At 34.4% G+C, this 23,110-nt stretch overlaps 1 protein-coding gene across 1 annotated transcript in view; it reads right to left on the bottom strand.

Moving 5' to 3' along the window:
* The window catches only part of LOC149148184 (putative phospholipid hydroperoxide glutathione peroxidase), a 30,214-nt gene extending 7,104 nt beyond the window's left edge, over positions 1 to 23,110 (bottom strand). The window contains exons 1-3 of the mRNA XM_089442098.1: positions 22,865 to 23,110; positions 22,724 to 22,743; positions 22,583 to 22,637 (exon numbers count right to left, since the gene is read on the bottom strand). Of these exons, the coding sequence (XP_089298224.1) occupies positions 22,583 to 22,637; positions 22,724 to 22,743; positions 22,865 to 23,110 (321 nt within the window). The remainder of the gene's footprint in view (positions 1 to 22,582; positions 22,638 to 22,723; positions 22,744 to 22,864) is intronic.

The raw sequence follows: 23,110 nt of genomic DNA, 5'->3' as shown, positions 1-23,110 counted from the left end.
AACACTTAAAAAATACAATATCTTAAAGAAAGCTATCCATTTTGGCATACTAAGCCTGAGGGGCTTGCTTTAGAACATAAAGGGATTTCTTAAGCCGACATACAAGGCTAGAGTCTGTTTTTATAAAGTCAAAAGGTTGTTCCATATAGATTTATTCATGCAAGTACCCATGCGAGAAGGCAGATTTGACATCCATCTGATGGACTTCCCATTTGAAAGAGGCAGCAAGGGAAAGAACAAGGTGGATAGATTTCATTTTGGCAACAGGGCAGAAGGTTTCAGTATAGTCAATTCCTTCAACTTGTGAAAAACCCTTAGCAACAAGATGAGCTTTATTTTTATCAACTTTTCCATCTAGTCCAAACTTGGTTCTGTAAACCCATTTGCATATAACAAGTTTTCTTCCATTTGGAAGAGGAACAAGGTCCCTTATATCATTTGCCAATAATGAATGATATTCTTCATTCATATCTACAACCCAATCTGTATGGATTGAAGCTTCTGCAAAGGTGCCATGATCATAATTCGTTGAAGCTTGAGCCAGTAAATAAGAGGCTCTATTGAACTGAGAACGTGTACGGTGTTGATTTGTAGGATCACCTGCAACATCCCGAGTAGAACGGACCCATTTTGGAAGTTGAGGATTTGAAGGAGGATCCTAAGAAGCTAGGGAAGGATTGTCATCCTTGTTGTCATCATCTGAAGAAGGAATATTTTCAGAAGTAGAAAAGATAGAGAGATGTGGCACATTTGTCGAACTAGGCTCGTAGTCCAATATATTTTCAGCAAACTTTACATCCCTTCTAATGATAACATTTTTGGATTTAGATTGAAGAAGTGTATATCTTTTGACATCTTCAAATTATCCAACAAAAATACATTTTTCACTCTTAGGTTCTAAGGCTTTATGTTTCTCATCTAGAATATGGGCCCATGCTTCACTTCCAAAAACATGAAAGTGACTTACATCTAGTTTAATTGAGCTCCATGCTTCTTATAGAGTGATATTCTTTAAAATCTTAGTAGGAGTGTGATTTACTATTTAAATTGCATAGTTAATTGCTTCTGCCCAAAAATTAAGTCTAAGTCCTTTAGATTGAAGCATACAATTATCCATTTCTTTTAAGGTGCGATTCTTCCTTTCAGCTAAACCATTTTGTTATGGAGCATATGGAATAGTATGTTGCAATTGAATTCCATACTCAGTGCAAAGGTTGATGAATTTGTTGTTAACATATTCTCTGTCATTTTCAGTTCTTAGCTTAAGAATTTGATGTCCATATTGTTTCTCAACAAAGGCCTTAAAGGCCAAGAACATGTTAGGGACTTCACTCTTGAATTTTAAGAAGTATACCCAAGTGTGTGTCAAGAAATCATCAATAAAAGTTAAGAAATATTTGTAGCCAGAGAATGAAACAATTGGAAGTGGACCACATAAATCACTATGCACAAGTTGTAAAGGGGTTGAGGCTTGCCAAGAGGCACGTTTTCCAAAACTATCCCGATGATTTTTTTTGAGTACACATCCAAAACAATCACCATCTCTACAAGATTCCATAGAAAGACATGTCACCATATTTTCTTTAAATAGATTTTGAAGGGAACAATAGTTTAAGTGACCAAATAGTTTATGCAAAAGTTTGTTCACTTCATCATTATGAGCAACAAATACCGAGGTAAGAGTTGATGACCCAAAGTTGTCAAACTTATACAACCTTGTAGAATCATCAGTAATGCCAGTAGCTAAAATCTTTCTAGGATCTCTTAGGTCCTTAATTAAAACATCATGAGGTGAAAATTCAACGGTTTTACCTTCACCTAAATTAGTTATCTGATATACAGATAGAAAATTGCAGGATAAGGTAGGAACACATAATACATCATTAAATTAACCATTATCTAGATGAATAGTTCCAATCCCTACAACACTAAGAGATCTATCATCACCAACATATATATTTTTGGTGTAACAATCATTTAAAGAAGAAAACATGGCTTTGTTTTTGGCTATGTGATAAGAAGCTCCATAATCAATGAGCAACTCCTGAGAATAAGAAGAAGAAGATACATTTAGTGCATAACCAGAATGAGATGCTTGAAAACCACATGAAGAAAGTGTTATTACTAAAGATGAAGTTGAAGTTGAAGAGTGCTCCAAATGGATGTTATGCTTCTTCATTGCTGCTTCCAAGGCTTCCATCTTCTTAAAGCATTTGGATTCTAAGTGGCTATCACGATTACAAAAGTTACAATGTTTATCAGTGTTATTCCCTTTGTTTTTAGTTGCCTTATCATTTTGTTGAGTTGATTTTTCATTTTGAGATTGAAATGGCTTAGGACCCTTTTTTGGTTTAGGACCATTATTACTAGGATGTTGCTTCTTAGGATTCTTTGAACTTGGTTGTTTTTGGGCTACTAAGGTTTTCTTAGAAGAGTTTCTAGTATTAAGAATACCAAGTTGTAAGAGATTTTCTTGCTCTTATTAAAGAATCACAAAAGACATCAAAAGAGGGGGACTTGTAGTCTTGTCCTTTAGAAATAAAGGCTTCTCTAGTAGAATGGAAGGTGGAAACAAACACAGAGTAGGCTGGTCCTAACTTAGTAAGAATGGAATAGATAAGACTACCATCTTCTTTCTTAACCTTAACACCTTCCAAAAGAAGTCTAAGGGTCTTGAACTTTAACAAAAAATCTTCAATGGAAGAAAATTTATTGGGGTCCAACGTAAGCAACTCATTTTTGAGTTGATGGGCTCTAATTTCATTTTTAATTCCAAAAATTTTATTGAGCTATTTCATTGCTTCATCAAGGGTATCAATTTCGATGATATGGAATCTAAGGTCTGGAGAAATAGACATCCTTATCAATCCACATACTTGATCTTGCTTATTTTCCCATTTAGCTTGTTTATCTTCATATTTAGTTTTAGACTCTTGGCTTGAGGCTATTCTATAAAGACCTTTACTTCTAAGTAAATCCACAATGTAGGATAGCCATTGGAAGTAGTTGGTGCTGTCAAGAATAACTAGGCATGGACTTTCCATTTTAAAAGAAACTGAAGTTGTAGATGTTGAAACCAAGTGTTCCAATGGAAATATCTCGAAAAATTAGGTTGATTAAAAAAAACGGCTTCAAGATGAAGAAGTTATGGCTTTTTGAAGAAAAGTTGTTCAAGATGCCGATGAACCACGTAAACGTTGGGATGTAAATGATAATGTTATATTTCAAAAAAAAAATCTCCCACTTTCCCAACTTAATGTAATTAGCTCACTTTTAAAAAAGATTACTTTATGTGACCCACTTTTAGAAATAAATTAAAGTCACTTTTACAATGGTACTTTACGAACTACTCTCCAAATTGTAACTTAAATAAAAGCTAAAGTGACTTTAAAATTATAAGTGACTCACATTTTTATAATATGTGAGAACACTTTTACATAAAAGACCTTTAAAGTATAAGTTACATGTGATTTTTGAAAAAGTAACTCAACAAAAAGAAAGACTTAAACCCAAGACCTCTATTCTCATAAAATAACTTTAGACCAAGTGAGCTAGTTTAAAAGGTTAATAATTTTTGGAAATGTTGTGTTTTGTTTTTTTTTTTTTTTTTTTTTTTTGTTCTTTTTCTTAGCGTGCTTGCTTGTAAAACCTCATTTTTGCCTACAAAACAAAAAAACAACCACACAAACCATACAAACAAGCAAAAGTATCCAAGCCTTATGGCTTAAAGTTAGATTTGGCCAAAAACTAGATATTTTCCTCAATGTTTCTGATTTTCCGATATCACACTAAGACGTGACAGAAAAGAGCATACACATGAGAAAAATCATTTCTTTCTATTCCTGGCTAGCCCAGATCACACAAAATCATAGGGAAAAGAGCATACGCATAAATGAAAGGTATACATTCGGTAAATATTGAGAACTATAAACTGAAATAAACAGAGAGATAAATAAGTATAACTACAAATAAAGACTGTATACCTCCAGATCTTAAAATTGACGTAGCTAGGGTTACCGGAAACCTTTTCACATGAAACAAAATGGATTCCTCACTAGAACATATGCTCATAACACAATATAGTAGTCCTCTCATCCTGAAAGCAGCCAAAAACAATAGATCTAGGAAACAACAGTCGGTTGCAGTTGTACTAGCTTCGAATTTGGATCACCAATGGATGCGGCCCTCGAATAGCTCTAATACCATGTAGGAATTTACAGTGTAAGTTCCTTAGATAGAACACTGCTCACAAATAGATCACATATCAGTACACCAGTATTCTTGGCATGGTTAAAACCCTCAAAGAAGGAAACAGTCCACGACTTGAGCCAACGCGACCACATCAGGAAATTTATTAATTTAAAATAAAGAAATTTTACATAAGCTTCTCTCACGAATAGTCACCTAAAAAATGACATTCCATGCTCTTTAAATGGATATCATGGACCAATTGGGTGTTAAGCCACGGATCAAGTGCCAGTAATACCAATGAGAGAAAGACCGTCTCATCACTTCATGTCTATAACATATTGTGACTGTCGGATTGTAAGTTACAAAAAGTACATACTAAAGAAACATACTTTACCTAAATATACACTAGACCAAGTTATACTTAATTATTTCCTATGTGTTGGAATATCCTAACAACCATTAATAAATCTATAAACTGACCAAATTAACACTAAGAAAGAGAAATTGAAGTACGAGAGAAATATGGTTATAGAGGAGCAAACAAGATGGGAAAGTTAGGTATTCCTCATCCATGGTATATTTTACGGCCAATGGATGCATGAGAGCTAAGTGTTATTCTTGCAAGTTATACCCATACAACATTTAATGGATTGGACTCTTTCTACCTACACTTAAGGGTACCAGAAAGGAAGTACATTTGTGAGGGATGAGCAAAAGAAAAGAAACATATTACTTTTGTTGTTTATGGGAATAGAAGAGAATGTCATGGTTGTTTAATGGATAGATGAGATGCTTGGGGTGGTTTATAATGAGAATATTTCCTAATCCATGAGGGAAAATGTGTTAAGTTGAGTGAGCTAAAAGTGAGAAGCTTGGTTCCTTTGCCCATGTGTCCTCACAACCTAGCTTGGGCTGGCCTCTATAATAGATGTTTATGTTTGGGTGGAAATTTTCTCGTACATAATCAATGTATTGGACTTTCTATTATTAAAATATAAGTGTTATTTCTCTATTTATAAATCTACAATATCACATTATTTTGTCTTATAAATTTGTGTATGAGAGAAAGATTATAAATATAAAAACTTAACATGTAATATATTAATTCATGCTTCTATTTTTCATTGCATTTTAAATATTACAACTGAAGTACATTTTGAATTTATTTTGAAACTCTATAAACACTATTCTTCTATTGTTATAATTGATTCATCTCTTAAATATTAAAATTTTCATCCCTTATTTAATAGCTCCTCATTCCCTGACAAAGAATATTATCCAAGGGAAAGACATAAATATTTAGAAGTACCTTTAATAAAATTGGGACAAACCAAAAATAAATGCATTTAACACGTAAATATAACATATCATATTAATAGATTAAAAAAATAAGGTAACTAGATTTTGTAAGTAAACAACTTACACATTAGGATGTGTGATCATTACACAACTTTCCTAAGAATAAAAATAAAAATAAAAACTATAATAGTGTGATTTTTTTCATCGGCTAATTTATTATTTTTTTTAGGGTTCTCGTGATCAAAAATTGAGTGTATAAAAAGTGTCAAAACTTTAAATAAATTCCATGAATGTCATAACCATATTTGTGAGGAACTATTGTGCAACAAAAGTAACATATTATTAAGGTTGTTTATGGGAATGGAAGAGAATGATTTGATTGTCTAATGGCTATATGAGATTAGAATGGTTTTTAAATGGGTTATGTTGAGTGAGCTAGAGGTGGGTAGCTAATTTTATTTTCCCATGTGGCCTCACAATGTAGTTTAAGTTGAACTCCACCATAAATGCTTATCGTTTAGTGGAAATTTCTAATATATAATCAATGTATTGAATTTTGTATTATTAAAATATAGGTGTTATTTTTTTATTAATGAATCTACAATACCATGTTATTTTCTCTAATGAATGTGAGAGAGATAAAGAGATAGAAATTATAAACATAGAATCATGATTACCATGTAATATGTTAGCACATGCTTTTATTGTTCATTGCATTTTAATTATTACAATTTGCATACATTTTGAATTTGTTTTGGACCTTTATAGACACTCTCATTATATCGTTATAATGAATTCATCTCTTAAGGATTAAAATTTACATCCCCTATTTAGTAGCTCTTCATTCCATGACGAAGAGTATTAGTTAGGGCCGCAACAAAAATATTTAGAAGTTCCTTTAATAAAATTGAGACAAATAAATGTAACTAACACATAAATAGAACATATCATTCCAAGAAATTCATAAAAATAAGGTAAATAGATTTTGTAAGTAAACAACTTGCAAATTAGGATGTGTGATTGCTATACAACTTTCCTAAAAAAAAGAATTGTAGTGTGATTAACTTTTTCATCGCCAAATTATTGTTTTTATTTTTAGAGTTTTAAATGATCGAAACTTGAGTGTATAAAAAGTGCCAAAACTTTAATAATCTCAATTAAAGCCATACCTATCTATTTTAATGGTTAAGAACATTGTTTCCTTGTAAGAGGTCATAGGTCTAAGTCTAGAGGGTAGTAGAGTATGTACATCTCCATATACTTCAGCAATGAGATCATTACAAGGAGGGGGATCCCTACGTGAAAGAGGATTTGGTTCAACATTAGTTGGAAATAATCCCAACTTAATAGATCTACATTACATAAATAAAATATACATGCAAATGTATTTACATTCTCAAATTATGTTAGTTGGTATATATTCCCAACTAATATTATTTCATAGCCTATAAATACGAATTGGAATATAATTCCCAATAATATAAATTTACTGTGATTTGTGATTTATTTAAATGAGATAACAATAGAGATTTTTTTTAACCAATCATTGTCGCCAAATGGGTCGTAGTTGCTACAGTGATTGTATGATATCTGAAACATCTTCAACCTAATCGTTATGGTTTTCATGGTGCTATGTTTAAGGTTACATGATAAATTTACAATCATTGAGAGCTTAGGCACATACTATTAGACACCCTCTAGATGACTTTAGTACTTCTAAATTATCAAAAATTAAGGAAATATCACAAGCAATATTTTTTACCTTAATTTTTCTTGATGAAATAAATATTGTTAAATATTTTATAAGATGGTAATGGAGGGTTATTTCATTGAAAGAGTGATAAAAAATGCATATAATAAGGTTAATTAAGAGTTAAAATGATTTCAAAATGGAGACCAACATCTCCTCAGATATTGGGCATCTCTTTGCAGCTAATTCATAAAAGTTTCAGAGAACTTATAGCAATCTACGTTTTTTTATAAATGGCTACAAGGTTCCACATCCCTTGTAGCAAATTATAGAACCTACAACATATTATAGAAAATTGTAGAACTTGCAGTAGACTATAAAACATTTTGCAGTTTGTAGAAAACTACAAAAACATGTAACATACTATGAAACTTTGTAAAATAAGACATAATTTATTATTAGTTTTTAAACATTGTCTACCAGAAGATTGGTTTTCAGATATGATTTATTCAATATCTTCTTCTTTTTTTAATTATTTTCCATGTGCCTATACTTTGTTTTGCACACTATTCAACTCAAACTTAAACAACCATTTTTTCAATTTCGTCCCATTCTGGTATTGTTCTAAATATTTATGCATTTTATTCTTATAACTCAATGCTTTTAGTGAATGAATACCTCCTCCAATATTATAACTATCACCAACAATACATGGAAAAGATGTAAAGTTGTATAAAGGAACATTTGACTAATAATCAAGGTTTCCATGAGGGCTAAAATATAAATGGAGGAAAATCATTTCAAGAGTGGTATGAAATCATGGTTATATAGCTAGACTGGTATGTTGATTTATCTGTTAGTAAATGGGGCATTAATTGAATAAAGAGGTGATAATAGTTAACACAAGATTGAATTCGTAAAATCCTTTTAAAATAATTGAAAAAACTTATTAAAAGAACCAATAAAATCACCTCATTTACCAAAATCACATTTTTTTTTGTACATTCTCTAACATATTACAACTTCAAACTCAGTAGCAATTGTGAATCATGTGACAAATTGAAACATTTTACAATACTTGTGACAAATTATGAATTTGATAATAAATTGTAAAATTTTGTAGAGCTTGTAGTGGCTGCAAAATATTGCAAAACTTGTAGCAAATAATAGTTTGTTGTAGAATATGAATAGAATAGTATCCATAACTGACATGAACGAACAAATTTTTTGATAGATTAATACCATCTCTTAGAACTATTTATTTAACAATGGGACCTAAAAGGAAATTCATTTTGCTAAAAAATTATCACCAAAGGATAGTTTTCAAGAATTCCATGCTTTGATAGCGTTGAAAAAGGTTTTAACCATCAATTATTTCCTTTCTTTTCATTTAAATAAAATACAAAATCTAAGTAACTTGGCAATGTAAATAGGTTGAGTTAATTTATTGAGTGGGTTAAGAGTGGATGGAATAGAAAGTGGGTTGTACCAATGTTTATACCAATGATATGATTATGAAATTCTAAGAAAATGAAGCAATCTTCATTATGTTTGAATAAACAAAGAAAATGTATTTGCGTACCATAATTTTGCAACAATAGATAATATGTGGTCTATTGTGGATGTGGCAATGGAACTTGACTTTTCATTTGTCTTCACATTAGGTTTTCATTTGTCTTGATCTTTGTCCATCTCAAATGTTCTATTAAAGGTTTTCGTTAGTAGCTATAATACGCTTATAGAAAATTCTTTTGAACTTTGAACAAGGTTCATTAAACATCACATTATGTCACATTTTCTTGGTTTGCATGTTTGGATGACATGGCCTTATTCATAAAAAATTATTATTCAAAATCACTTTTTCATGGTTTGACCTTCTTGCACCTTTTGACACTTGCAAAAAAATAACACTTCTACGATAAAACATCATATCGTGAAAGAAGAGAGGTGGTTGGGATTTTATTTTTTACCAAAGTAATGAGTAGGATTTATATTAAATCTATGCCTGGACACCACAAGTACATGTGACATTTACAACATATTCATCTATCTTATGATTCCATAGAAAAGAGGATTGTTGATAGCACACTAACAAGACTCCACACTATAACAAATTGTAAAACATTCCTAAAACTATGAATATAATGAAAATTATCCAATAAAAAGTAGAAATTACATGGAAACATGTTTCAGGTGCATTTGAATTCCTCTCATATGGTAGGCCTACTCAAGTCCAAGAGCTATTGAATAGGTGTTCTAGCTATATCTTCATTCTCATTGAGGTGTTCTTGTAGGAGGTTGATTTGGTCCTAGAGGTCTAAGAGTTGACTACGCGGAGCTTCTAATTCATTATCTTTCCTGGCTAGATTTTCTTTGAGGGACTAGTTTTCCTCCTGCACTTAGATAGTTGACAGCATATAGTCCTTTAACCTCAAATTGAGGAAAAGTAAATCCATTCACATAGCATCGATTTGTTGCTTCAGTTGCGTCACAATATCCAGACTCGCACAATTTAGTATCCCAATTCCATGGCTACTTTCTACCATTTGTGCAAAGCCCTTCCATATTTTCACTCTTGCTTCACCATAAATTGTCAACTCCTACAACCTGTTCCTTGTCCCACTGCTCCTGATAGCTAGAACGAATGCTATTCCTTGATGAGACCCTTACGAATCAATACAGGGTCATTTATCTTCTTGACCAGAGTAGAAGACAAAGACTCAAACAACCCAAGGAAGCTAAATAGCCTGGAAATGTCACAGAGAACTCCTTAGATGTCAAAAACACCAATAATTCCTCCATAGAGGCACCACACTTGTTACTTTCTTCACATTACCTTTCTTGCTAGCATTAATCGAGTTAACAAGGGAACATTCCAATTATGGAATCATAGCCCAAATTAGAAAAATCTCCACCCACATAGCTAAAGTGTCAGGTGAGTATCCCACTTTAAGTCAAAGATGTGTATTTCCAACCTTCTTGTAATCTCCAGGGAGGAATTACCCTATCATAGAGGTCGCGATGCACTCCTATATCCATAGTCAACACCCACCAAAATGTTGCTTAAAAGAGGTGAATTCTAATGTTTGTGTAGAGTTTGGGTTATCATGATAATATGTTTCACTATTAAAGCACCCACGTGATGATTTAAAGTTGCAGGCATGTTCCTAATTCCTCATCTACTGAGATCCATCATGCTTAGAGGAGGATATTTTACTCCACGATCATTTGGCGACCTCCATACATAAAAGTAGCAAGTTAATAAGATTCGACTTGCATTACCATTAGGGTGGAGATGATAATGGTATGCCATGATCCGGACTAGATTCCTTACCACCTGATAGTGGATTGATATCCCAAAATTAACTTAATTACATAGAGATTATGCCTTGAAATTTGTATGATGATATTAATGTATGTCGTATTATGCTTTATTACCATATGATTGAGGTTGAGGTTATGGTAAATTACACCACCCCTAGAAGCCATTGGTTTCTAATTGTTGAGCTTTGATTTGGGAAGATCTATTAGCATACTCATTAACCTCAGTGTTTTCTTCCTTAAGATTTCGAAGAAAATTTTATGGGGGAATTCTTCAGGCAATGTTCTAATTCTCTTCATAAGGTTTTCCAGACAACTATCTCTTGGCCAAGTATCTTTGAGGAGATTTTGAATCACAATAAGTGAGTCTCCAAGGATGGTTATGTTAGTTACTTGAAGGGCTCTTTCCGGCAACAAGCCTTGCAATAGGCCATGCAATTCAACCTAATTGTTGGTTATAGATCCCAACTCATAAGCATACCTTGTATTTGATTTTTCATCGGGACTGTACAAAACCTCTCCCTCTCCTTCCACCCCTAGGTGATTAAGATTTATCACCTCCAAGAAATACACAAAAAATAAAAAAATGGTGCACATAAAATGGAAACAAGGAAAGAAAAACGAAGGAAAAATCATTTTTTTAACTATTGAGGAGTGGTGACTAGCCTAGATTACCAAATAACGTTTTTCTTGACATATTATTGAAGTGATTGCAAATCTATTTCGAAAAGAATTCACAAGATTACCTCAAGTATAAACAAGTTTTTGGGATGCCATCAAATGATATGTCAAATTTGATACATAATAGCCTACATAACATTGTTATTTTTAATTTCCAGCTTAGATCAACAATGACTCTTTTTAATACGATTTTTTCATATGATATTCAATTCTAGTGGGAGATAAAAGTAGATTCTCATGGTTATGTCTAATAAAAATAGGTTTTATAAATAATTTATGTCAAAAATGATAATGATCTGATCTGAACTTAAAAAGGATCACATCAAATCATTGATATAACCATAAATACATAGATGCAGCAGAAATAACACTTCATTTCATTAATATCAAATACTAAAATATTCTTACAATTAGAATGGAAATAAACTAGCTCGAGTGATGGTAGCTTATCTCTGAGAAGAGATGTGGCAGCTACATGTCTCTCAATTGTGTTACAATGAGGCTCGAAGGCCTATTTATTAATGAGAAATAATTGAAAACCCTAAACATCCAAAAACCTAACCCTAGGAGATGAGGCGTAAAAAACTATGGGCCCCGTTTGAGTAAATTGTTGCATCAACTTCTTGGGGTCGTAACTTTGGGATAAGATCTTTGTTTCATACGCACAATACCTCATTATAAAGATCTATCTAAGGAATACAAATTTCAAACACAAAAACAGGCAAACACTTATGTTTGCTCTATTTTCCAAAAAAATGTCATTTAGGGCCTCAAAACAGCTTTGGATGTTCAGGACCCGAAAAACTGCCAAAAAAAGTAAATTGTGCTACAATTAAGGAAACCAAAAAATTGAATAAGACAATGTTGGGGGTCCAATTGGAATAGGCAGGTGGCCACCAAAATCCACCTGGATCAATCCTCCCCCCTTAGGAAGCAATGGTCACCATTGCGTTGAGTGCCTCCATGAGATAGGGAAACTTCTGCTAAAGTTGGTCCCTAGTGAGCCACATGCCTTGGTGCAGGAGTTGGACAACTTTGACAACCCTATATAGTTTGATCTTCTGCTGGTAAGTGTTCTTGATTTGTGTGTCCATGATTCGATCATTTGTGGCATTTTCCATGCAGTCTGGGTTTAGATTTGCTGGTGTGAGTTGTTCTGCAATGTTGGATATATCCAACAATGGTGGAAAGTATGGCCGAAGGAGGTCTACATTGAACACTAGGTGCATACCAAGGAACAACGGAATGTTGAGCTCGAAGGAATTGTCCCCTACAGCCTTGGTGATGGTGTATGGCCCATATTGGAGTGAGCACAGCTTGCGGTGCGGTCCAGTGATGTGCTACTTCTATAAATGTAAAAAAACTTTGTCGCCCACCTCGAACTTGTGTGGCACCCAATGTTGATCATGGTGTTGCTTTTACTTAGCATTGGCCCTGAGTGGTGAAGTAAAATTATAAGTGCGGACACAAACAAATTCCTCTAGCCCAATAATTGGTCTAGCCACAACTGATACATTCTATGGAAGATTTCCTTAAGTTAGAACTAATTAAGAGTGCCTACCTCTTAGTACACTTATCCTGTTTGATGATTTCGTTGCTTTCTCTCTCCACCTTATATCTTGCATGCCCTAATGGAAAGTTCTTTGCACTCAACGACGAGTTCACATCATTGGCTTTCAATCGAGTGATTTCACGGGTGTTCAACTTCAATTCCTTTGTTTACATTAAAGAGGATTCACCTGCATAACTAAGACCTAATTTATTGAGGGGAGACCTTTGATGACTTAGGATGTCATCTAGGGTTTGAGAACTTTTCAAGTTCTTATTCAGCAAGTCAACTTCCTTTTTAAGAAAGACAATTTATTCCTTTATTTTCTTGCATTCTTCATCCTTATTTGATAGAATGATCTCCATTTCTTCCTTCATCTTGGTTGCTTCACACAACTGGGCCTTAAGAGAAGTGATTTGTGATTTTAACTTGGTGATGTCATCATCCTTTTCTTCTAGTTGGCATATCATGGTGTTTCTCTCCTTTTCTGCTTCATCAACTTGTCTTTCTATGAACATCAAAGCTTCATCACCTTCTCAGCTCCTTGTGCTTGTTTCCTTGTTTCTTCTAGTTGAGATCTAAGGGAGGAGACATCCTCCTTGCATTGACCAATCTCTACTTCAAGTTTGTTCAAGCTCGTGTGCCTTTGTTCAAGGTGGTTTGACAAGGTATCCTCCCTTTTGTTTGCCTTATCCAATTGATTTGTCATGGATATGACTTCTTCATGATGCTTTCCCTTGTTTTGATAAATTCCTCCTTGATCTTGGTGAGCACTTCATATCTTTCTTGTACTTGAAGCTTGACAAGGTCAACTTCCTTCCTTGTCTTGTCTTGGTCACCAACTTGTGCTTTCTTCTTAAGTTCCTCATTTTCCTTTTTCAAATTGTTAATCTCTTCCATCGCAGCCATAATTTTAGTGAGGAGATCTTCTTCAAAATATTTTTCATTCTCTTCATCTTCTAGGTCTTCTTTAGCCTTGATGCCATCACTCTTATCTTCAGCGTCCTTGATGGGCTCTGGATTTTCTTCTTGGTTTCCATCATTTTCTTCACTAGAGATCATTGTCAACGCTACTTTTGAGGGACGATCATGAAGTTTATCCCATATGCCTTTTGCTGACGAACATTTTTCAAAATTGGCCTTTATAGAATTAGGTAGCCCATTCAAGATTACTTTCATTTCTCTTGTATTATGTTCCTTGGACTCTCCATCCATAATGCTATCAATAGTCACTGATTTCCATAATTCAATACCTTGAGTCTTTAAGAAATTCCTCATTCTTGCTTCCCATATATCAAAGTTTCCATTGAAAAATGGAGCCTTCACAAATTGATTGACTTCAATTTCAGTGGTTGAGGGAGACACATCTTTAGGAGGATTGGAGACTTTCTTCCTTGCCTTCGCCATTTGTGTTCTAATGATCAACCTTCAAGCTGTTAGGCTTTGAGTGAAGGTACTAGCTTTGATACCAATTGTTGGAAATACTTAGAGGGGGGTGAATTAGTATTTTTTTTTCAATTGTTACTTTTACCAGTTAGTTCACTTATATTTAGAACACAAAAATGAATAATAGAAATAAATGATTTTATTAATATAGCCCTTATAATGAATCAAGTACAATATGGGTAGGGTTCCAACCCTTGATGAAGACACCCAGGCTCCAACCTGGGATGTGCCAAGCACCTACTTGGACTTTAGTGAGGCTTCGACCTCTAGGGTTGTAGAATTTTTCTACAAATCAGCTAGCTCTGATACCATGTAGAAACTTCACCTGTAGAACAAACCAATATATGCAATGTCCTAAAGCAAAACACATGATCTAATTCTACAAACAATTTAGCGGAAGCTTAATCAACCAAGAGAAACATCAATAAGAACACATATAACCGATAAGAAGGAATCAATCACACAAAACACAGAATATATCACTGGGGAAAGCACCAGCGTAAAACCCCAACACTGTATTATCAATCAAGTGGAAATCCTCTTCAACATACAAAAAGAATCAGCTCAATAGCTATCCTGCTCTCTCTGTACTCTGATGATCTTCAATCAGAAGATGAAAATCATGGACTACCTAGGCCTCAATATATAGGCCACAAGTCCTCCAATCTCCTATAATAGATCCTTCTCCATGCAAGGAATACTTACTATAAATATCCAAGCATCTGATATTACATTGTCCCACATCTAATCTCAATTGGGTCTTTGATAGAACTGACATGCAACAATTATCCATGAGTGAATCCTCAATTATCTAAAATAATAGTTGTCACATGCATGCAAGCATTAGAAAACTATATTTTTTTTAATTGTAACAACTTGTTAAAATAATCTAACTGGACTTGACTAAGTTAGAACTAAGTCAATTGATTCTCTCATTATAGAACTCATACTTATTCCCTCAATCAGTGGAGGAAATTAAGGATAAATTCCTCAATCAGTTGGACAACTCATGTGCATGTTCACAAAGACTTCAAATTCAAATTTCCTTAACTAATTAATTCAAGTGACACTTAGGACACTTGCATTATTTTCTTGGTCTTCAAGTCTTGCAATCCAAAGAAGGTATTTCCCTTTCCCAGTCCAAGTATGCCTATGATCTTCTACACCACTTTCACATGGAAGACTATAAGCCAACCCCTTCTCCCTTTCTGTCTGGAGCCAAACTTTCAGTCACTTGTACTTCCCCTGAAGTTGATTCTAACTTATACCGTCAGCTTGTTGGAAAAATTTTGTATTTGACCCATACACGTCTTGACCTTTCCTTTGTTGTTGGCCTTGTTGCTCAGTTTATGAAAAACCCACATGAAAGTCATTCGAAAGCAAATAAAAGAATACTTCATTATGTTCGAGGTACAATTCCATTTGGGATTCATTACAGTGCAGAAGCATCTCCTCTATTGGTTGGTTCCACTGCTTCTGATTGGGCTAGTGACCCTGATGATCAAAAATATACTACAGGTTATGTCTTCACCCTTGGTTTTGTAGCTATTATATTGGCTTGCAAGAAACAAAGTGTCATTTCTCTTTCTTCAGCAGAAGCAGAGTATCATGGTGTTGTTGAAGCTAGTAAGGAAGCCTTGTGGCTTCGTCAAATCCTTTCAGAGTTTGGTTTTTAGTAGCAGAATCTGACTACACTTTGGTTAGAATCAAAGTTACATTCAACTATGCAAAGATCCAGTCCAACATCAACGCAAAAAACACATTGAACTACACATGCACTTTATCGGAAAGCTCATTCATGAACATGTCCTTGAAGTGCAATATTGTTCAATCGATGATCAAGTTGCATACATCTTTACAAAGGCTTTCACAAAGGCAAAGTTTACTAAACTTCGATTTATGGTTGGAGTTCAGGAAGTTGTCACTAAGGGGGGATAGGCTCTAATGCCTCCTTCCTTCTCCTATTGTGTCATCTTCGTACATCCTTCAATCCTATTCCAAGTTGTTCTTAAGGGGGGATGTTAGGATATTCCGACACATAGGAAATAATTAAGTATAACTTGGTCTAGTTGATAGTTAGGTAAAGTGTGTTTCTTTAGTATGTACTTTTTGTAACTTACAATTCAATCATCGCAATATGTTCTAGACATGAAGTGATTTGACGATTCATTCTCTCCTCGGTATTAATGACACTTGATCCATGGCTTAACACCTGATTGGTCCATGATCTCTATTTAAAGAGCATGGAGGCTCATTTGTTAGGTGATCGTTTATGATAGAAGCTTATTTAATTTTTCTTTCTTTTACATTAATAAATTGCCTGAAGTGGTCGTGTTGGCTCAGGTCATGGATTGTTTCCCTCTTTGAGGGTTTTAACCACATCAAGAATACTGGTGTACTAATCTGTGATCTATTTGTGAGCGGTGTCCTTTGGTGTTCCATCTAAGGAACTTACCATGTAAATTCCTACAATAGAAGAACTGGAAAGACTGTTATGACCTATTACAATTGGAAATTATGGATCTCCTCCTGGAAATTGGAAACTAGAAACCCTCTATGAAATTCTGGAAATTCCTCCCATGTGTTTTTCTCTTCCTTCCCTACATAGATCTGCAACTACAACCCTTTTTGTAAATCTTCTATGCCCATATATGCTCAATGAATCAACTGATCTGCTCACCAGAACTGCTTCCCAACAACCACACTGCCTACTGGAATTCTACTCTAGGTAAATCAAACTTTTCCTACACTATACTTGTGGAAATCAATTTTCCTGCCCAACAATTCGCACCCCTAGCCAAGTCTACACGGCTCTAAATATTGTGCTTCAAATCTATGTCTGAAACTGTGTGATCTCTCAATATTTCTCTTCTAAGCCTATGATCTGATCACTAACACTTTGATACCATGTGAAATTTCCATGAATGAAACAACTAGAAATTATTCTCCTAATTGATTAGTAGTTTATTTGTTTACGACAAATATAAAATAACTCATTGATGCATTCTTCACAATAAAATTATGTCACAGAAGTAAAGAAATTAGGAATAGAGAAATAGATAAACCCCAATAAAATTGACACAATTATTTTTTACTAAAATTACCGAGAAAAAAATCGAAGGGAAAATTGGTGTAACAGATGAGGGTTCATTTTATTATGCAACAAATATATAGAATTACATTTTGGATGCCCTACTAGAGATCCTCTAGAAATCTATCTCAACTAGAAAATAATATGGGAAATGTTTTTCCCTCACAACAACTGGATATGGCCCTCTCTAGAAAATTCGCACGTCTTAGCTAATTATTACAGCCAGACTAGAAATGTGCACTATCTGCTAGAGAGAAATTACTCTTTGTCTGGAAACACTTTTAGCAAGTCATCTTGCCTCCTCTTGCCCCTTTGGATCTAATTCGTGATGCCTCTGAGATGTAGATCTTGGATCTTGCACTTCACTCTAGATCTTACACTCGCTCTTTCTGGGAAACTTGGCAACTTGCAATGAAGATTTTCAGCCTCCCTCCTAGATAATTCTATCTCCCTTTCCTAGATTTAGAAACTAGAAAACCCCTTAAGAATTTCTCTGAAAATTCTTCCTGCTGCAAATCCCTACTACTCTTTTTCCATGGCTTGAGCTGCACCCTCACTAGATCTACAAACTCGGTAGCTCAATCTGCCTTGATCGTGTCGATCTCTCTAATGCAGTTGATGTCTTCTCCAAGCCCGTTCGACCTACTCTTATAATCTCTCGTTGAGTCTTCAACGGTCACGGTTTAATCTCCACCAACAACTAAGATCAATTAAAATTCATCAATAGAAGTCTCTAGAGAAATCTCAAACATCCTTAATTAACTACTTTTAATTTATCACTTTTCCTAAGTTAGACTCAGGAAATATTTTAATTATGGAAAATTAATTTAATTACGGTGTTTCCTAAGCTTATGTCGTGAATTTTTTTATAGGTTTGGAGATCTATTGTTCCTTAGCCTCTTAGCATCATCTGAGACTAGAACACCTATCTGATGCTACCATAAAATAAAATGATTGATATTATTTCAAATAAATGATACATATAATGGAGGTGACTGCACTATAACCCACATTCAAAAATTATTTGGGTAGAATCCACAACTCTACAAATAATAATGTTAGTTCAATGAATGTAGCCCATTACTCAACACATAATCCTTATATTTCATATGACATTCGATTTGGATTATAATTGTACTTCTGGTTTTCACCCCGAGACCATGACTATGCCACGAGTCTATACCTTCCAAGGGCAACCTTCCATGTAAATCCAGTTTTTTGTTGCATGGGTTTTATTTTACTTACATTTTGAAAATAACCTAAGGCCATAGCTAACACATGAAAAATTTCACTAGCATGGCTAGCTACCGAGCCCACATTTCATTCTATGGAAGTGGGTAAGTTTGTTTTTCTTTTTCTCCAACATATAAATACTTAGTTGTTTAATGCCATCAATTTCGTGCCCTTCTGCCCTAACCAGCTTACAATCCTACTAACTTGAAAGCCCATCATGAATACTAAAAAGTGGTTTCCATCACCTTGAGTCTAGTATACTTATGAAAAATATAATGAGCCTGACCATGTAAATCGCAACAAATTTCATGGCCACAAGCTATTCTCCAACCCACATATTTCTTTTCTCTATGATGTCAAGTTTAGCCATACCATCTTGGCTCACAATATTAGGTTAATCCATACTAGTTTAAAATATGCTAAGGAATACCATGGCTCATTCAAAGAGAATTTTTCCACTTATGTAGTTGTACGTAGCTTGGCCACAACAAGGAAGGAGGGCAAAGCCTATCCCTCACAAAACCAACGTGCGACCTATGTTCGGTCTCATGAAGAGAGGCACCAAAATCATTCACCTTGCATACATTTGGGTTACGTTGCACCCCCTGGTTTATGCATTTGGGCTATCATTATACCCACAACCCACAATTTATATCTTATGCTTTCCAAGCCTGCATTTTAATTCATCGTAAACAGACATGTTGTCACTTTATTTTCTCATGTGTTTGAAAGTTGTATTTGGACCCTGCCATAGTCATTTTCGCAGCACATCATGCAAAGCATAAAAAAAAATTTGTTTTTTGGCATTTTGCAGTTTTAAGTTTTCTGAAGCTAGTTCACCTCCATCCTCATATGGCTTGTCATGTGTTAAATTAACTTCAAAAATAATCACCTAGAAAGGTAAAAAAATCAACATTTGTGCACAACATATATAATCACACTCCATAATTATCATTTGATGCCTCCCACGCTAGGACATCGTCCCCTACCTTCAACCATTTCCATCATCAACTCAAAATGAAGTGTTGGTAGTTTATGAAGTTTATCTATGGCTTGAAAATCAATTTGGGCAAGAAAATATAAAGCTGAACCCTCAATGTTGTCATAGATAACCAAGTCTGCCTAATTAAAGTTTTACCCCCAAATGGGTTGTGAACTTTAGCCATGCGTATGTTCATTATACTTGCCATATAAATGCTCTTTTATGCTAATATCCATGGCTTCCATTTTGAAGCAAAAAAAAAAAACTCAAAGTAATGTTTCATCCTTTGCTTAGTGACAAATATTTCATGTATTTATCCCATACAGTGACAAATATTTCATGTATTTATCCCATACAATCCGTGGGATATTTTTGTTACATATTATGCTTTATATATACACAAGCCATGCTTTGATTTGTGGTGTAAATATGGAAAACAACTCAGAAATAATTGTCTTTATTAATTAGCACATTATAGCACCATACATATTACTCTTTGCACATAGTTTTATAAGGTTTTGATAAACAAGCTACATGAGCACAAAAATATCTCATTTGTCACATCATATGCATTGTGTCAGCATATTGTTCATAACACTTTCTCCTGTTGCATGAATAAACAATTCCCTCCCCCATGTTATATATTTTCCACTTGTGTGTATGTAAAACACCCCATCATTTATGTGAAACATGATCTTAAACAATCCTTTATTTTTTTATTATATATTCATGCTCAAGAATTAATGGTTGCATGACATATTTTCTTGATCACAGTACACTATGAGTTTCTTTAGCATGGGCTCTTAGGGTAATTGAAAGGGGCAAGCCAGAAGAACCAATGTATCATGGAGGGAAAACAAGAACAAAAGAATAATATTTCCTATACACTTTGATGAGGACTCTGAGAAGTTCAATCGACTCACTCAAATAGGAAACTTATACCTCAAAGGTCGTCCTTCCCCCCCTCCTAATCCACTTTCTTCACAAAATGTACCTCTCCCACATCCTTAGCATCATGGAAATCCAAAAACCTCATGTATCTCAGTAGCAGCCTGTACATAATGATGGTTGGGAGACCAACCCTTTTAGAATTGCATATGTATCTGCACATTAACCTACTATTTGTCATCACTCAATTCATCTTGTGATCATTTCTCCTCAAGTACCTTCTGTGTTATCTCAGGCCACATAATTCCAAGCTCATCAACCCCTTGATTCCCCTACTCATCTTGCATTGGGAAAGTTTCATATGTCAATCATGCATTCCCATGCTCCCTCTAAGGCCACTTCATCACATACACATATTTACATTCCACTAGAAGAAGGATGGGGGCGGAGAGAAATCTCCTTCCAAAACATGTTTTTAGAGGTACAAGGAGAAAAGGTGGAGGAGAAAAGGCCATTCTACATGACTAGCTTGAGAAGACCTCTTGAGCTAACATGAGTTATTTCTTTGGCATGATATGTTTTCACTTTACTTTATTTGGACATATTTTAGACTACAAATTATCATTTTTTGGGGGCACCATATTATTGACTATGTTACACGTATCAATGGCATTATTGTTGATGGGAGACACAATGATTATTTCACATGCTTGTTTGTAAATGATGATGGATGTCAAGATGGTTCATATGAATGATTTTATGGTGATGGTATTATTGATCATATCATGTTTGTATATGCTTTGTTTTATGGGAGTTACAAGGATTGATGAAATATTTCATGGACATGATCGGGGACCCCACCTATTAATATAAATTTAATTAATTAAGGAAAGAGTGTTTTAGTTGTCTTCTCTTGAAATAAAAATAAAAAGAGTTTAGCATAATAAAAACATTTAGTTATAAAACAAATTTTCTCTCCAATTACAAAAGGAGAATATAAAACTAAACATAAAGCATAGATGGGAGGATGGAAAATACTAGCGAGGAGAGATATGCATAGTTTTGAAGTTGTTGTTTTTTTCTCTAATTAATTTATTCTAGAGTACAATTTCTTACTTGTTTTGGTGACAACAAAAATCCTTCAAGAACTAACAAGAAGAAAGTGAGCTCATCAATTTATGATTATTTTATCAAGGTTGTTATTTATTTCTTACATTATCTTGTGTTGTTAGAAGGCCTGATATTTGTCATATTAGTGCTAATTGGTGCACTTTTGCAGAACATATTGTTGATCCAATCTTATTGAAAGTGTCTAAGTTGCCCCACACTTTGTCTTATTTAATGTTGGAATTTCAAGTATCTATGTATGAGTCTTTTTACATCCTAGTTGGTTTTGAGTTTATTTTTGGTCTAGATTCTCACAGGAATCATCCAAAATATTATGGTGTACTCATATTTTTATTAATAAAATATACAGTTGACAACCTATATCTTTCCAGCATATTTCTCCAAAAAGTTTACTTTATATTGTTAATTTTTATGAGCAAATATTTTTGACATTAGTGGCTAAAATTGTTAATTAAATTATGTCATATTTCAAGAGATGCATGTGTGGTCTTATGGCTGACATGACATTATCATAAATATCTACATGCAAATTCATTTATTAGTTTGTTTTCAACTTGTTTAAATGATGCAGGAGCATCTGGTTAACAGGGCAGTGGTTTCCGAAAAGGACAGAGGACACAGTTCGTTGGATGGACAGTAGATCTGTCTTTGTTTTTTTTTTATCTATTTTACTTTACTTTTTAAATTGCCAAAAAACAAAGAAAAACAATACTGTTATGGTTTTTAATTTTAATTAGGAACAGTAGTGATTAGGTAGCGTTTTTTGTTTTCAAAACAGCCATATTACGGTTGAGAAATACATGTAAAACAGAATGTACTAACTAGCTATGGAAAAGCCGCATATGAAACAACTGTTATAACCAACAACACAACTGACAGCAGTTACAAAACTGTTTGTAAACAGTATTATAAAATGGGTGAAGCAAAGAAACCGACTCGCACGAGATTCAGCACCATACCCACGCCCAGCAACTAACGAAGAGTCAAGCACATATGGAGAGCAGTCTAAGACCAGTAACCAAGTTCAACAGTTGAAGTCGAAACACCCTAAGACAAGTTGCCAAACACCAAAAGGAAAACTACCCGTGTTTTCCGAACTGCCGGAAGCTCAAACACCGGTAACCACGAACAGTCACACCTGCAAGAACATGCGCAGGAAGAATTAGATTAGGCGACAGTATAAACTGGGTAAAAGAAAAAAACCCTCTAAAAAGGCGAGCAGACAAAAGGCGACGGAGCCCTACCTGTTCAAAGAACCATAACTTCCAGCCAACCCCGAGAGGACCCCTGCTCACGAAGGAGCCACAACATTAGGAATAGGAAAAGAAGGTTACAAAAAAATTATGGCATAGAACCCAAACTCACTGAATAAGCATGCAGAGATTCCAACTGAGGACGCCGCCATCGAGTTATCAAGAACCGTGAAGAGGAGCCGAACTGGTGCCGGAAGCAAGCAGTAGTCACAGGGGCGGACATTGTCAACAGAAGAAAATCGAAATCATACACAGGGTACAAACAACATATGCAGAGATGGGGACCCTCTAAGGAAAGAAAATAACGAAAACTCAAACCACAGCAACGTTCGACATGCAAGCCGAGATGCAACGCCAT

Source organism: Pinus tabuliformis, chromosome 9 (assembly GCF_031772625.1).
Source record: "Pinus tabuliformis cultivar Carrire ecotype Pingquan chromosome 9, CPIR1, whole genome shotgun sequence".
NCBI classification, from domain to species: domain Eukaryota; kingdom Viridiplantae; phylum Streptophyta; class Pinopsida; order Pinales; family Pinaceae; genus Pinus; species Pinus tabuliformis.
Note: the sequence above shows the minus strand (reverse complement) of the source record. Positions and strands in the feature narration are given on the sequence as shown.